Genomic DNA, 17479 nt, shown 5'->3' with positions numbered 1-17479 from the left:
TGAGAAAGCCAACATGGCATCTCTTACATTGTTGGCCCAACCTCCTAACTGCATATGAGCGGCCTTCTGCGTGGAAGTCAGAAGCTTAACATAGGGAGTCCCGTGTGCTATTTCCTGAGGGGCCTCCCCAGCAGCAGTTAGCTGTCCCCTCCTTACCACCATGGAGCCCCTACTGGTTTCTAAATTTAGGACCAACTAGTGTTGCACTTTTGACTTGAAAAGGGTGTATGATACTGCAGGACAGGGGCTGGTCGAAGCTGGCCCGGCCACCTGGGCTGGCTTCCCAGGACAAAGCCCTCTTGAGGCACAGCCACCTGCCTAGGCTGCAGCCAAGAAGGGAAGAAGAGTTGTTGACAAGAGATAAAACCCTCGATATCATCTCTATTTATTTCCCTTCCAATATCAGAGTGGCTGCCTGAAGGCGGTAAAGGGCGGCAATCAATTGCTAATATTCCTGTTGAGAGCTGACCTGCTCCGGAAACGGACTGTTGACTTCCTCTTTTACAGAGAGATGCCCTTTCTCGTTGCAGGGGCCCAGGCCAAGGGGTCAGCATCAAGGACAGCAAGCGCCGTGCTGAGTGCCTGGCTTGCCCCAGCTCCCCGCTTCATCTGAATGATACCGGGGTGTAGGAAACATGCACTGCTCATGAAGGAGCAGAGGCCCGGGCTCCAGAACCTTCCTGAAGGGCCCAGCCAACCCTTGGCACTGCACCTAGGCTGGGGAAGAGAGATGACCTCAAGGCAAGAATATAAAAGACACTTCTGTTTAACGGTGGCTAAATAAGGGCAGGAATCAGTTTGGGCTTTCTGACCACACACCCCCAAACGTCATAGGGGAGGAACCATGAAGTATGAGTGGAATCAGAGCTTAACCATGGAAGATTCTAGCAAAGCAGGAAGCTGGGAACTGCCCACATATCAACAGACCCATTCTATGTCCCAGGCTCAAGCCAAAATAGAAGTCAATGGCCTATTTTTAAAAACACAACCGGCAGGACTAGAGAGATGGCTCAGCAGTTAGTTAAGAACACTTGTTGCTCTTGCAGAAGATGCAGGCTAGATTTTCAGCACCCACATGGTGGTTCATAACTATCCATAACTCTAGTTCTAGGGGATCCATTGGCATTAGGCACATACATGGTGTACATAGAGATACACAGGCAAAATATTCATACACATAAAATAAAAAATAAAACTTTAAAAAAGTACTTAATTTGTTGGAAAAATAAACCTCACAGTTAACTATTCTCCACTTCTCACTAGAGTAGCCTCCAGGGGGATCCTGGGAGCTAATACCTCTCCTGAGGAAACTCAGGACCAAGACACACAGGTGGCTGGGATACCTGGGTGGGCTGTCTACCAGGCAGAGAAGCTATGCTTTTACTGCATCAGAGCATCTTCAGGACAGAGGTGCACGGATGGCTGGGATACCCGGGCGGGCTGTCTACCAGGCAGGGAAGCCGGGCTTTTACTGCATCAGGGAGTCTATGACACCACGTGCAGAGAAACAGGAACCAGTGAAAGAACTCCCACTGAGCAGGACAAAAGTAGGGGAGCCCGCCAGATCCTTGTCTCCCTCTGGTAAAGGACACAGCTCTTTGCCTTTCTTGGGTCAATGGGTCCCAGGGGTTTTATGGTGGCATGCTGGGAACACACATGTGGCCATCTGATGGCCTGAACTGTCATCCCTGTATCTACCTCTCTCTCCTCACTGCCTGCTGCTTCTGTTTTAAGGAGTAAGCAAACTTCACTGATGTCCTTCTTTGTGGTGAGTACTGGGCTCTAGCCCTCTTCCCAGATTACCAGGAACTACAATGTGCAATCTTGCAAAGTGCAAGTGTCTCCTAGCCATGGCACAGGAAGAGGAAGAGGAGCCCCAATGTTTCCACGGAGCATCACTCCTGTCTTTGCTCATGACTCCAAGACTCCGGTCCTGCACAGTGCACAGGGCCCGCTGCTCTAACTCTGCATCCCTGGGCTTTCCATTATGAGCTCTCTCCACAACCTGGTCTGGGAGCCCCACCCTTCAGCAGGTGTGGACAACCAGGCACTGCTCAGACTCAGTGAGGCAGGCTGGAAAGCAGCGGCGGCGGGGCGGCTGCGATGTCACAATCAAGAGCTCCACCAGGGAAGCCGACAGCACTCCCAGCCCCCCCCCCCCCCGAAAGGAAGGGATGGGGGAGAATGGAAAAGGAGGTGTGGAGGGGAGGGGGGCCACACCCTACCCTGACAAAACAAGACAGGTGATGCCACACCTCCCCTGCCTCTACCCCGCCAGAAAGACCAACAAAGTGTGTTGGAGAGAAGGTGGGGCTCCCATCCCATGTGGGATTCATTCCCGCCTGTGGCAGGCAGAGTGCAGGCACAGATGCTGTGGGGTGCCGCTTGTGAGCACACTGGGAAAAACTCGGTGGTTAACCAGAGTGAAAAGAAGCTGAGACCTGCCAGGGCGGTGGGGGTTTGTTTTTCGTTAGCTAGGGTTTGTAGTTTGGACAGGAAAAGTAAACAATGACACGACAGCAGCAACAGAAGAGAAACAAAGTTTACTCATTAAAAAGAGGAAAGACAAAGAAGACGCCTTCTGTTAAAAGAGAGCTATGCGCTGCCCTCAAGCACCGACCTCCCCCGACACCAGGGTGGGCAGAAGGGCACTGCCAGAGCTTGCCCGGAGGTAGACATACCTTCCCATCTTTCTTCCCTTCTGCAGCTTTTGGAGAAGTGGACGAGATGAGGGCATAGGGCCTCAACCAGCACAAAGCAACTGTATTTAAACCATGGCAAACTGAGCTGCTTTCCTGTCCTGTCTTCCCACCTACCCAGCACAGGGCCCCAGGCCAGCACGTACCTGAAAGAAACCTGGCGGGATGGGGCCTCCGGGCATCCCATCATTGGGGGGAATGTTGCCAAGCACGGGGCTTGGGGCAGCTGCTGCACTCTGTGGAGACAGAACAGGGAGGTCAGTGGCCGGCATCCAACCCCACAGAGAGCTTTTGGCCCCTGCCCTGAACAGACCCTTCCTCCTCAAAAGCCACTTTCTATGAAAAGTTCTGCAGAGGGGTTAGTCGCTGGGCAAGCCATGGGCTTGGGGGCCCCACTGCTTCTTCTCTAAGATGGGAGGGAGGCAGGGGCACACCAGAGGAGAGGTGGAATGGGGAAAGCAAACACACTCCTGTAGTATCCGGCAGGGTGGGGATGGGCAGCCAATCCAGTGTCTACTGATGAACTATCCCTTGTCTTTCCTCGAAGAGGCAGCAAGACCAACTCATAAACAGTGGTACCCTCTCCAAATTGCTGACATGTTGAATAGAGCAAGTCAATATATATCCAATAAGAAAATACTCAGGTCAGAGAGAAGGACCTGTGTGTTCTGGCCCTGCTGGGGTCCCAGATGCCTCAAGAAGAGTGTGGGTTATACAACAGGAGACAGTCATTACTCTCTTGCTGAATGCTGCTGTCCTGCCATCCACTTGGTACCTCGGCCTCAACAAATGCCTCCCAGGGGTGGGCAGACATTGGATGCCTCACCTGGCCACCTTCCAACACTCTGTGTCCAACTTGTTTGTATGGCCAGCAGGTCTGTGCCTGGCTCTGTGCTCACACGTGTAGAGCTGAAGCTGAGATGTCAAAGCCCTACCTTGAGAAAGTCACAGATCTAGGCCACCTACCTGAGCTTGACTTCTGCTTTTCCTACTCAAGCCAAACCTTCATGTACAGCCATCCGCTTCTACCCAACCTCGGTCCTCCCAACACCACTGAGACCCAGAACATGATACTCCCTCAGCATGTGTTCATGACCTCCTAGCTCATGAACACAGCCTCTTCTCGTCACTCCCAGAAGTCACTTCTTTCCTTGTCACAGAATACAAGTGTGAACTCCAACTAATAGACCACGTATCAAAAAAAATGAACAATCCACCAGACAAGTGCTATTGTTTATATGGAATGTTGATAGGCCACTGGCCTCTGATCTTGTGTCTGGTTCTACCTCCATGGTAGGAGTATGGGGACCGAGTGCTGGAATGGGCTGAGGTCTATAGGCGGGGAAAGGTCTGTTGATAGGGGTATGAAGACCCAGGAGGGGGCTGCAATGAGTGCTTGGCAGGTCCCAGGTAAAGTGAACAAGCTAAGGAGGTCCTGCCTATGCCCCAACACTGCAGGTGTGCATCTGCTTCCTCAGTCTACAGCCATAGGGCATGCATGTGCATAGACAGATGAGAGAGAGAGAGAGAGAGAGAGAGAGAGAGAGAGATACAGATAGATGATAAATAGATACATAGATGCAGATAGACAGATGATACATAGATGATATAGATAAATGATAGATCGATACATTGATAGGTATAGATAGACAGATAATAGATACATAGATAGAGACAGAGACAAACTTTCCACATCCCAGCCCCGCCTTTATCTGGGAGAAGATTCAAGGGGTAATCAGCAGGCCCAGCCATTAGCTGTGTTATTGTTTCTCTGTGGCTAAGAGTTCTGTGAATCAATCAATCAATCAATCAATCTCTCTCTCTCTCTCTCTCTCTCTCTCTCCACACCCCCCACCCCCACAGTTTTACTATACAGCCCTGCCTGGCCTAGAACTTACTATTGGCTAGGCTGACCTTGAACTCACATTGAGCCTCCAGCCTATGGGATTAAGTTGCAACTTTTTGTAACAGCCAACAAGTACTTCTCTGCAGCAGGAATGAAAGAATCTAACATAGGTGGGGGCTGAGATAAACACCCATGTATCTCTTGGGTTCCTCCAGAGGAGGTATTGCATTGAACTCCCTCATTCTTCACAGACATCATTAATTAAGTACCTGTCTAGCAGACCTGGAATCACTGCTATCTTAGAGGATCTTTTGGTGTTTGGACTAACATTTTGGATTACATTAGGAAGTACCTTACTCTGACAAGTGTAGTTCTACTTTCATAGAAAAAAACATTCAAGCTCTTTGTTATCTGGGTATTTGACTTTTTACATATTGGGGTATTTGTTACAAGGCGGGGTGTGTGTGCGCAGTGTGTGTGCGCAAACTTTTAAATGAGTGTTTCAGCGGGATCGGGACTGGAGACTTAGAAAAGCAGCTGGTGCCGAGGGGGAATCGCTAAGAGACTAGGGGGTCTCACTCAGGGGACCCAGTCCCCATCTGGCCCACCCCCATCCTCCCACACCTTAACCAAAGGGTCTGCCTACCCATGCCCAAGACCCAGCAAAAGGCACAGTACACAGCGAGAGTTCACTAAATGACTGCTCTATTATTCAAAGGCCTACCCAAATCTGACCACCTCGGAGCCAGGCCTTGCAGGGTTGCCAAGACTCCACCTCTCCCTGTGGTTTCCAGCACCCGTGAGTTCCATTAAGGCTCTCAACAAAGTATCATGTGAGTTTTCTCAACAACCCAGACCCTGGCCCATTCTCTAGGCTTACAGCACACTAGACTGCCCAGCTAGCTGCCTAGGACGGAGCAGCCACACATGAATCAAGGCAGAAAGAACACTAGATCTAAAAGGCTAGGACCTCGCACAATGAACTCAGGTACCTTCTTAGGTAGGGACACCATTTCCTTTTCTTCCCCCTCCCCCTAGACAGGGTCTGAGTAGCCCTGGCTGTCCTGGAACTCGCTCTGTAGACCAAGCTGGCCTTGAACTCATGGAGATCCGATTGCTTCTGCTTTCCAAGTGCTGGGATTAAAGGCGTGTACCACCATGGGCTAACTCCACTTCCTTTTAAGGACTGCCCATCATGGTACATGTACAATGGGGAGAGAGGAGGCTGGAAAACAGCTCAGCATGTAGAACGAAGTAGCAACCAACCCTCCCTCCCTCCCTCCCTCCCTCCCTCCCTCCCTCCCTCCAGAACACTCAGAAGACCAAAGACCTGTCTGTCTCTGAGCCCTGGCATACCATTAGACCCTAGACCTCTTCTCTAGTACCAATTCTAGCATGGACATTATGGACAAAAGAGAAAACATGATGCATGAGCACCCCCACACACATTCATGGACACAAGTACGTGCAAATATATACACGTGAACACATAGGTTCTTATATCCATGCCCATGAAGTTCCGGAAAAACTGAATAAAGTCAAATATTCGTGGATGGTTCAACAGGTAGAGAAATCTGCTGTCAAGCCTGATGACCTGAGATCAATCCCCACACAGAAGAAAGGGAGAACCAATTCTCCCAAACTGTCCTCTGACCTCCAGGTGCATGCTGTAGTGCCTACCCCCCATAAAATAAATAAAAGATTTGTAAATGGTCAGATGAACCCTGGACTCTCGTAGGCCAGCCAACTATTCCTGACCGATTTACAAGGCTGCAAAAATAGTACTTTGTTCTACAAATCCCTCCCTTCTTGCCCTGCCCAGCACTCAAGCCTTGGCATGCAGCAGTACAGCCACGTGTGAAACCACCAGCTGCAAGCCTTCCTGGACTGAGACTCAGGCCAGGCCATGTGGCAGAGGGCCCAAGCCAGCAGGGGGCAGGAGGTGTGTCATGGATGTGGCTAGAGAACATCAAAGCGACAAAGGTAAGTGTGGGCCTGGCAGGAATGCCCCCTGGGGAGAGCTGGAGACCCACGCTCTTCCTAGCAAGTCAGTCCAAGCATCTGTGCAGAGCCCTGGGGTAGCCTGGTGCAACCCAGCAGTATCAACGGGCTGATGACAGTGGGGATTCAAAGGATGGAGACAATGTTATCATCCCACAGAAAGCCACGACCAGAGCAGTGGGGACTGAAGAAGATACACAAAGGAAGTGGTCCCTTGGTCTCCCACACAGACCACAGGACAGTGAACTTTAGTGGAACATGAGTTCCAACTGTGCAGCTCAGAGAAAACAAAGAGCTGCTCACCATGAAGAGACAAAACCAACTAGAGCCAAAACAGGTTCCAGTGACAAAGGATCCTTGCCTTCTAGCCAGGAGGTTACCATGTGGAGGAGGGCCAACACGCCTGCCCATGGCTCCAGGTCCAACAACAGAAAGCTCAAGCTACACCAAGCGTCCCTGAGCTATGTCCCAGGACTGGTTGCCTTGAGGGGATGGGCTGGGGTGACCGGGTTGCTCACTAGTGACAGAGCAAAAGGAGAAGTGTATTACCTACTATCACTCAGCTTGTCCTGGGGGGGTTACTGCAGGAAGAACCCTGGGCCAAGAGTCGTCAACTTAAGGCTTAGCTCAGGCCATGAATGACTCACTATGAGCCCTGGACAGGCCTCCACACCATGAGCATATGGCTGATGAGTTTCTGCTATCCTGGTGACACCACAGGTGCCCCCTGAGCCCTTCATCCGAGCATCTAAGGAAAGGCTACCGTGCAGAGGGAAAAGGCCCAGGCGGCACAGCCAGGCCGCTGAGCGCAGGGAAGGTAGATCCCACACCTCTGCTTCTCTGACGAAGTCCTATCCCCTTGGTACCAGGATTAACTCAAGAGCAGCTGGAGAAGCGAGCACCTTTTCATTCTGATCCCATAAACCAGGAGAAGGGGAAGTGGGAAGCATGTATGCCCCAGCAACCTAGGAAGCTGTCATTTCTGGTCTAATCTGCAAGGAAACTTACGTCTTCAGGTCCCATCACTAACAATTAGGTCCGACTTTAGTCCCCATACTTCTGGTCTCAGGTTCAGGAAACCCGAGCACTGGTCTTCCCAGCAGCCCCTGCAGCTCCCAAGAAAAGCTGTGTACATTTTGGTTCCCGAAGAGAAACTGCAGACAGATCATTAAATCATCCAATAATCACAATTCATTCTGTGACTGAGGTCACCTATGTGTTCTGAACATTCCCAAGGAGGCTGACCTTCTACTTGGCCCTCTCTGTCAACTATTTCAAAGTGCCATTTGCCAAGAAGTAGGGAGTAAGACGGTGTATGTACGTCAAAGAGAGAAAGAGCCCTCCGAAGAGTCTGTGGACCTAACTTGCCAGTGGCCTGCCTGGGAAGAAAAGGAAACAGAAGGCAGTGGGAAGGTAAGGAGCCGCGGCATCTGCAGACATCAGAGGTACTCAGCAAACGCTGGTGACCAGTGCCGCGCTGGGAGGGGACAGGCTGGGAGGGGACAGGCTGCGGTTTACCTCGAAGGAGGATGAAATGAGTTGTGGTGACGGAGAACTGAGGGACCTGGAAAGGTGCTCCAGGCAGGCGCTGAGACGGGGATTAGGGGGGATCAGGGCGGCTTTATGGAAGAGGTGGCGCTTGAGCCAGGGCCTTACAGGACAGCAGGACTCAAAGATGCAGAAGATACCAGCAAGAGATTAACTGCTGACATCATAACCCTCTCTCCCAGCACAGGCCTCCTGCTGTGTCATTTAGGTCACAAATTCCCACTGCACTCTGTATACCCAGGACCCACTCCATTTCCAGATAGAGGTGGGCATGGACTCCTTTTCCCTTACCCAGCATGGGGAGCTTCCTTCCCAAGAGGGAGCAACAAGCTGCCCAGGTCCAGAATGGCTGCCCACCTCCTGTACTTTTGACCCTTTAGTACTTTATCGCTACACATAAAATTCAGGACCTGAGTCCTGTGGCTCAGAATGGACAATACCCTAAGTCAGGCCAGACTGGGCTAAAACGACTCTGCCTGATCTTAGTAAATAAATCCCAGCCTCTCTCCTCCCAGTTTGGGGGTGGATCCTTAAAAACCACCTGGAAACGGGTCTGCATTGACATCTTAATCTGTCGAGTCACCAGGACCTGGGGCTACCTGGCCATCTCACATTGCCTTTGCTCAGGCCTTCATGGTCACACATGGAGGAGTGGAAGCCCTTGACCCCTGATGGGACTACCAGGTCAGGCATCTTGCTAGGTGGGCAAAGCAGGTTGCCAAGCAATTGGCAGCTCTGAGCCTGATACAGAGGAGGACAGCAACAGACAGACCTAGTTTTCTGAGTTTCTTGCATTGGTTCATTTGTGAGGTGAAGATCTCACTATGATGCCAGGGCCAGCCTTCAATTCCTATTCCTGAGCTCAAGAAATCCTCCTGCCTCAGCCTTGAAGTAGCTAGGACCACAGACACACAACACAGTAGAGCAGGAGGTTCCATGAATAGCACACAGGTGTGTCGGGGTGGGGATGTCACCGAAGGGAACGAAGGTGTAGCGTCTGTTCTCAAGAAGCTACACTTCTACCACTAAGGTAGAAAACTACCACCTTAGAAGGGGGGGGGGGGGGGGGAAGATGAAAGAAAAGCATGCTAGTCCTTTTCAAAAGCAAAGACGAACTGGCTTCCCCAGGCTGAGAGAGGCCACTGTCCACAGAACGACCCACCCATCCTAGGAAGCACCGGGCTATTCTGGGAACTGGATCAAAGGGTGCCTCATGGGTAAGAGGTGGAGTCCAGGGTTGCTAAAACCGCCTGGTTGTGCCTTGGACCCTGGCCAGGGTGCCCTCCTCTGTGAGCAGACAACTCTCTCAAGCCCACAACAGCGTGGGCTGCAGCATGTGGGGCTTGGCCTGCCCCTGCACACAAGGCTGAGGAGGTTGAGGGAGAACAGTGCCCCCGGAGGAACACCACAAAGTAGATCAGCAGCTACTTTGTACAGTGATCCTTTTCTTCTTAAAAGATGGCTTATGCCGTTAGCAAAACACACATACATACATGCACACACTGCCTGCTGTCTTAAAGAGCTACTTACAAACACACACATGTCATAGTAGGCCAGTGACAGCTCTTTAACAAGACGGCTGGTAGTTGTTCCTGCAGAGTGGAAAATTCTCTGGTGTGGACCCGCATACGCGCTCGATTCCAATGACAACTTAATCCTGCCGGGACTAAGGTACGCAGTGAACAGAAGTCATTGCCTCTAGGAACTTTTTGCTTTAAGTTTTAAAGGAATTACTAAAGGCCAAGTCCTCCACATATCTTTCAAGGATGGGAGCCCACACCTCCTCGGCTGGCACTCAATCTAGTGGGTTCAGTCACCTTTCCTCATCCTCTGCTGTGACAGTATGACTGTGCACAGTCTGAAAAGTTCACCAGGGTCCCTGATATGAAAGTCAAAAAGCTAACACTTGGCAGGGAAGGGGTGTACCACCAAAGCCGCTGTGGTCTCTTCTGCTTAGGAGAATGGACTGGAATCTTTGGGCTCTTGCCTGGCCTTGGGGGAACCATGACAAGCCGCCCACTGTGGTCCACGCAGGCGTCCCTAGTACATGTCCCACCCCCTCAGAGCTGAGCAGATGACTCCTAAGCCTTTAAAGTGCTACTAATTGGGCTAATTTCGCTAACAGTCTCTGTTTCGTCCCCCCCACCCTGCGTCAACCAGCATCCTTTGGTCCTGCTGGAGAGATGCAAGCTGTTGGCTTTAGTGTTATTTTGTCAGCCATTAACCGATTCATCGGAGTCATTAATTGATTTATTACTGCTGCCTGCTCAGAGGGTTTAGCAAATAAAGAGTGATGTAGGTCACAATGCAAAGGAAATTGGACCAAACACCACCACGAGGAGCTGGGTACTCACAGTGCCTGCCACTGTCCACTTGAGCAGCCCTCCAGCCCAGCTGCCAGGTGGAAGTCAGTCCAGATGGCCCTTCCAATGAAAATTCAGGTGCCAGCCTGCCTCTTGCACAGGCAGAGACATGGAGAGCGTTGTCTGGAGACTGAGACCAGCTCCTGAGCATCCACCAGACGCTGTCATCAACGGGAGGGGGGGCACTAAGCTGCAGAAGAAGGAGCCCATAGCTGGGCCTCCAGACTCCTATACTAAGTCTCTACTCCCCTGGAGGGGACACACAGACAGCAACAGTTGACATGTTAGCAGGTACCTCTAATGCCTGGCCTTTTATGTGCTTATCTCTGATCCTCCCAACAGTCCTGCAGCTGAGGTATTATCTTCCCTGTGTTACAGAGAGAAGCCGGTGCTCAGAGCTGACCTGCCCCAGGCTGCATGGCAGGCCAGGAAGTAGCAGTCTAGGACTCAAACCTGGTGTATCTGACTTCAAAGTCTACATTTCTTCCCCTCTATCCTATCTTCAGACTGACATAAAAGAGCCCAACACCTGCAGCTCGCTCCGTGGGAACTGACAGAAACAGGCGGGGGACCAAGAATAAGGTCACTCCAGCCACCTCAGAGCCCGAAGCTCTTGGTTTCCAGAGTGACAGGGCTAAGGGGCAAGCCCTGAGGTCACATCCAGTGATGAGATTCCAGAGCTCAGTCATGCTGCCAAGAACATCACACCACCAACATACACCACATGGCCTCATGTTGTGAGAGAGCCCTCTCAGAGCCTACACTCGGCCAACCAATTTCCTTGAAGCCCAGTCACACAGTATTTGGTTGGCTGTACTGGGATAGACCAAAGAGATTAGTCCAGTCATCCTCTTCCTAACTATTTAGGGTTCCAACCAAACCAGGAGTGGCACCGAGGACAGGGCAATGTTAACACCTCTGATGATGGAATCTGTGTGGGCGCGTGTGTATGTGTGTGCGCGTGTGTGCGCGTGTGTGTGCGTGTGTGTGTGTGTGTGTGTGTGTGTGTGTGTGTGTGTGCGCGCGCGTGCGCGTGTGTGTGTATGTCTGTGTGTGTGTTCCTGAGCAAGAAAGGCAACAGCTCTGGGACCTGGTTTCCCTAGAAGCCAAACACCATACATCTCAAGTTCTGTTTCCACAGTAATTGGCTATGAGGAGGCCCCACACTCCTGCTCAGCAGAATTCCAGAGCAGCAGAGCTCACCTTGGCAAACTTTCAGGAGGCTCACAGAGAGTACGGACTGGTCTGGTCCAAAGTGATGCAGAAAGGGTCAGGCACCCACCACAAACCACCATTTACTTCTTGCTTCTGAACTGGATACAGCCCTGGCCTGAAGTCTGTCATTCAAGTCCTCTGTGGCTATTTTGGGGGGATATGCCAGGTGCACTTTATAAACTGAAGACATGACAGCTCCAAGATATGGTTACATGGAAGGTTTTTACTGTAGATATAAGAGAGAGAACCGCCATAGGCATCCGGAAGAATCTCGAGTAGAGACAGAAAGTAGTAAGTATACTGAACATGACAGACTGAACATGGCCAGCAGACTGGACCTGATCATGAGGAGAGATGGGGGAGAATGGGACAGAGAGAGATAAGAGAGCACATAACCCATGAGCTGAAGTTTAGGGTAAGGGGCGGGGTGACAAGAACCAGATGTGTAACAGGTACTTGTGATACTGAGGGGTGTGGAGGCCAGCATACGCTTTGGTAACTAATTTGTCTCTTCTGCCAGTGATAAGGGAATTGGCTCCTTCGGTAGAATTCCTGAGGAATGCTGGCTTGTCTAACCACCAGAATTTGGACCTGACACACGAACAGTGTTTTCTTGCTAAAAGGGTAAGACAGGAAGCCTGACCTGGGAAGGCTAGAGGTGGCCAGTTAGACTTCTTAAAGTTCTCTGACTTGGAAGTCTGACTCAAAACTAGCTTCCAGAACAGACACAAGATTCTTCCACAGAGGAGGGCCACCCTGTGCTCTTCCACCCACACTAAGGTGCTGCTAGCACAAAAAAATGGTCTTCACAAGACCTTCGCCAAGGCCCAACAGATCAGATTCTAAGTTCCATTTGGCAAAGAATGAGTTGCTACCACTTACACACTTCAGGACCTGGCCCCGGTGACAAAAGCCTTTCTTGCATTGGATGTGTTTGTTCAACCACCTGGGCAAGGCTGGTCCCCTTCTCTGGAATTCTGTCCTCTTCTCAGCCTGGTGATGCCCCTGTATGCTCCATGTGCTCCTCACCACAGCACTCACCATACCTGACTGTTAGTTCCTTATTAAATTAGCCAGCTGTCTTCCCAGGGATGGGGTGGGTGTGGTGTGTGCAGCACAGAGAAGATGCTGTCTCAATAAGTATCATTTAAGTGAATAAAATTCCTGCAGAGACCCTGCCTTTCAAGAACAGTTATCACATCCACAAGGTCAAATCCCAAGGCTCGACAACCTTCCTCTAACTTACCACCAGGCCACACCCAAATAACTAGTTGCTCCAACATGCAGGCACACATGCATGCACACAGCCCCACACATCACAGGGCACACTGCTCCCAGGCATGCCCCAGCTTTGGGAACTAAGAATGCCTGGGTGCTGCCGTTGCTACTGCAGAGCTCTTGCTACCAAATGGCTCAGGTGGGCCAAGTCTGCTAGAGTCATGTCGGAACAGTGAAGATCACTGCTGAATCTCCCCTCAAGACAACGACAGTGACTTCTTCAACTGTCCCAGGAAAGTATTTGTATATAAGGAGTACAGAGGCAATGAGAAGAGCCGGTGACTTCGAGAACCTCAACTCCTCTTGTCATTCCCAAAAGTGTAGGCCATGCTTCAGGCGGGGTGCAGGGAAGGAACCCAGTTCTCTGTGGGCCTGTCTGTCTCTCCTACTCTTGGCCCAGCTTGGCAAAGCAAAGGCTGCTGTTTATTCTCAGACAGGTTCACGGCCCTGGGGTTCTCAATCGAGAACCTTCTGCTCCACTGGTTCAAAGAGTCGTTTTCACACAGGACTCAGACATGGACCAAGAGAAGCTGCAAACTGCTTGTGGAGTCTAGGAATATGAGAGAGAGAGAGAGAGAGAGAGAGAGAGAGAGAGAGAGAGAGAGAGAGAGAGAGAGACTGCTCCTGGGTAGAGCTGAGGAGGATGACTGGGCAGAAGCCCATCTGAGATGCTTGTTCCACATCCCAGATAATGTGTTCCACTGTGGGGGGGGGGGGGGTGTCCTCTGCCGAGCCAGACACCACTGACCAAGCCACAGAGTACGAGACAGCATCCGAGAAAACTGTGAGCTAGCTTAGGAGAAATACACCACCAACACATCGTTACAGGCCTACTCCCTCAAACACAAGGAAGCTGAGAGGGGAGGGGAGGTGGAAGACCGGGCTCTCTAGCCTGCATTCTACTCTGCCCCTTCCCTGTGCTAGTCCTATCCGGGGTGGCGCCAACTCTTAACATCCAGTTCTCAGACCCCCTCCCCAGGAGTCACTACTTTCGTGTTCTCTGCTCTACGAGCTCTCCCATTCCCTCCCCTGCTTCCATCTTCCCAGAAGGAATTTCCAGTCTTCCACCAATGCCCACACTTTAAACATCTTGCTTTCCAGGGCAGAACAACAGCAGCAGCAATAACAACAACAACCTTAACAACAGCAACAACAACAACAACAACAACCACCTTAGTAGGATTCAAACTAGAATTCAACACTAGAGCATGCTGATTTCCACCTGTGTCCCTTTCCTGGGAGGCCCAATGGGAATACTGAACTCATGGTGGTTCTGCTGCCTCTGCTGCTCAGTTCTCAGAAGTAGGCAGTTCGCCCCAGCCTAAGACGCACCCTGTGATGCAGGGCCTTGACAGGCAGATCTAGGGGACATGGCTGTCAACCAGTCCACTCTTCCTCTCATGCCATCCTCCTTCTTTTCTCATTCCATCACTTGCAACTTTCCACAGGGAAATCTTGCTAGTGCCCAGCTTTTGCAAATGCCATGGCCTCTACCTGGAACACCCACTTCTCGTGCCAATGCATCTCTTGGGCACTGAGCAGACTGTTTCAACTCTAAATGAGACTCCTTCCTATAATGCCCTAGCACTTCCTAGCTGGTTCCGAAAAGGCAAAGCAGGTCCCAATGTTTGCTACATGTAATAATCACTAAACATCAGATGACTAAGGACATGCAGCCTGTCTGGCCCTGTGCTAACCAAGGTAGAAGACCTTGCTGGACAGAGCTCAGCCCAGCCATTCTGGGAAAGTTCTCTGTCCTTCCTTATTCTTCTTAAGATATAACTTGAAAGAACAGAACAGACTTGCATAAGCCCAATGTCAGGAGGGGCAAACCCAGCATCACTCCTACAGACCCCTGGTTCACTTGGTACACTGTGACTGTTAGAGCAATCCAAACTTGAATCCTGGGTCTGCTCCACTGTGAAACCTGGAATTCAGGTACAGTGAGTGGGCCCAGCCTTGACAGATACCAAACTCCCTAATCTGAGGCAAAACCTGCCCTAATGTGGGTCATTTTCCTTTGATTTTTGTCTAATTCTACTCACAGCCAAGGTCTCCACCCAAGACAAGACTTTCTAATTAAACCTGGACAACATGTGGGCCTTCACAAACTCAATTCAGAGCTATGTAACATGAAGGAGACCGAGGAGGATCCCTTGGCTCACATACCAAGTCAAGGGCAAGAAAGATCTAGAATGGTGTTTCCCAAGATGCCTGTGTAGTGGGTAGCCATCCCAGCATTGGCCTGGAAGTTCCAACCCCCACTGAGGCTTCGGTAATGGTCACGCCCACAAGGCAGGGCTGAGGGAGGAAGCTGAAGACCCAGGATCGAGAGGAGAGGGCTCTCTTGGTTCTGGGACCCTGGGCGCTGGAGGTAGACAGAGCAGAGTTCTCCAGAGAACACTGCTGGACTGCACCATACCTTTGCCAGACCCTACAACCTATCCCTTCATTTGTAAGTTACCCCACAAAATAAACCTCCCTTTTAACTACATGGAGTGGCCTTAATAATTTCATCAACATCTGGTGCCCAACGTGGGACAAATTCTACAGGCCTGGGCGGCTCCCTCCCTCAGCCCCGCCTGTGGGCGTGACCATTACCGAAGCCTCAATGGGGGTTGGAACTTCCAGGCCAATGCTGGGATGGCTACCCACTACAAGACCAAGGAGGATCCCTTGGCTCACATACCAAGTCAAGGGCAGGAAAGATCTAGAATGGCATTTCCCAAGATGCCTGTGCCTTGGCTGGCTCCAGAAATTAGGTTATAATCCCTGACTGCTCCACAGGACTTGTAAGGCTTCCAAGAAAGACGCCTGCAGGTATCAATCAGGTCCTCCACAGGTACACGCCACCTTTACAAACCCCAAATACCTGTTCTCCGATGCTCTGGAGAGCACACCTTTAATGTTCCCAACCCTGTCCCCAAAGCTTCCCAGCTTCCATGTGCCAGAACTCCTTGTTCTGAGGCCTACTCACTATAGACATCAGTTCAACCCTCAACAAGCTCCTGAGGTGGGTGAATCTCCTCCTTTACTTTCTATCAGCCCATTTTGCCAGCAGTGACCAGGCCAGTGTGCTGTCCTGCACAAGTTCACAGGTAGTAATAGAGGATGGCCCAGATATTCCTTTCCAGTGGAAACCTAAGGAAGGCTGTTGCCCGAGGCCCTCCTAAGCCCTCCACTCCCATATGAACAAAGGACGCGCACCTAGTTCCTGTTTTAAACCCTACATCAGAACGCTCACATCAAATTCCTAGGGGACCTTCACAAGTAACTGCTGCCCATGCCTCAAGGCTGCAGAAAGGATGCAAGGCCATGGCTTTGGGAGCTGCTGGACCAGACGTTCTATCACATCTCCCCTTTGCCCTGTCGACAACCTAGAAGAGTCTCCCAGTCTGGGCACCACTGGGGGAAGCAGTGAGGCTTTTCAGCTCACAAAGCCTCGTCCTTCCCCTTGGTCAGGCTCTCTGAAGTCTAGAGCAAGCCTCTGAGTGCAGGTTGGGGCTTAGACAGCTGCCCAAACAGGTACAGCCTCAGACTTCATCGGCCTTTTGCTTCTGCTTTCTGATCTCATCAATGCTGCCGCCATCATGTAGAGGGAGGTCCTGGGTTCACTACCAAAGAGTACCACCCGGCCCTTCTGGCTCACCGCACGGACAGCAGACACTCAAACTCAAGAGGTGGCAAATCCACAGGGAAAGGATGGAGGCTTTGTGGCAGGGGTGCAAAGCGGGGGGGGGGGGGGGGGGGGGGGGAGCTGGTGCTGGCCCTGAGCCTTCAATGAATGCAAACCACAGAATGCCTTCACTCATGTCTTACAGGGCACAATCCTGAAGCCCATGCTATCCAGGAGGATATGCTGTTCTTCTGGCAGACTCAGACTCACAGCAACTGCCCCTCCCCCCCTCTGTGGCCTTGAGCATCTACTTCATTCTGTGGGAAGGAGGCGGCCGTGGGAGTGCGCTGGGAGCACAGCAGCTGCATTTCATCTCCACAAGGGAAGGCTCACCAGCCACTCTCCCTACCCACACATTCCCTCCAAGAGGGGTGGGGGAGTGCCGCAGACTCTTGCTCCAAGTGTGTTAGGAAGGGTGAGGAAAGCTCAGCTCCTGGACATCAGCTCCAAAAACACCACAGCTGACGTGTGCAAACATCCCTGTGCAAATACACGTGGCCTACTTCTCGATTATCTCACTTTGTCTAAATATATCCTAAGAGAATAGCTGGACCGCAGTGAGAAACTCTGCAGTGTGTCCAAAATAACAAAACTCTCACTCTCTCTCTCTCTCTCTCTCTCTCTCTCTCTCTCTCTCTCTCTCTCTCCCCCCTGCCCCCAGGCAACACTACCTAGGGTGTGATGGGGAGGGACTCAGGGCTGATGGGGGATATGCTTGGTGTTGTGGATAGGTAGAAGGAAAATAGCATTTTATAAGGAAAGAACTCCACACAGGTTCTCAACCAGGCCAGCATAAATGCCTTGTCCAAGGGAGGCACGCCCAGCCAAGTATACACACACACACACACACACA

At 51.3% G+C, this 17479-nt stretch overlaps 1 protein-coding gene across 3 annotated transcripts in view; it reads right to left on the bottom strand.

Moving 5' to 3' along the window:
• Ssbp3 (single stranded DNA binding protein 3) overlaps positions 1-17479 on the bottom strand; it is a 146793-nt gene that overhangs the window by 36307 nt on the left and 93007 nt on the right. For all 3 annotated transcript variants that reach the window (XM_036178525.1, XM_036178523.1, XM_036178524.1), the window contains exon 5: positions 2846-2935. In XM_036178525.1, coding sequence (XP_036034418.1) covers positions 2846-2935 — 90 coding nt within the window. The remainder of the gene's footprint in view (positions 1-2845; positions 2936-17479) is intronic.

This window comes from Onychomys torridus, chromosome 2 (assembly GCF_903995425.1).
Source record: "Onychomys torridus chromosome 2, mOncTor1.1, whole genome shotgun sequence".
Classification (NCBI taxonomy): domain Eukaryota; kingdom Metazoa; phylum Chordata; class Mammalia; order Rodentia; family Cricetidae; genus Onychomys; species Onychomys torridus.
The sequence above is the reverse complement of the archived record's forward strand: the minus strand, read 5'-3'. Positions and strand labels throughout refer to the sequence as shown.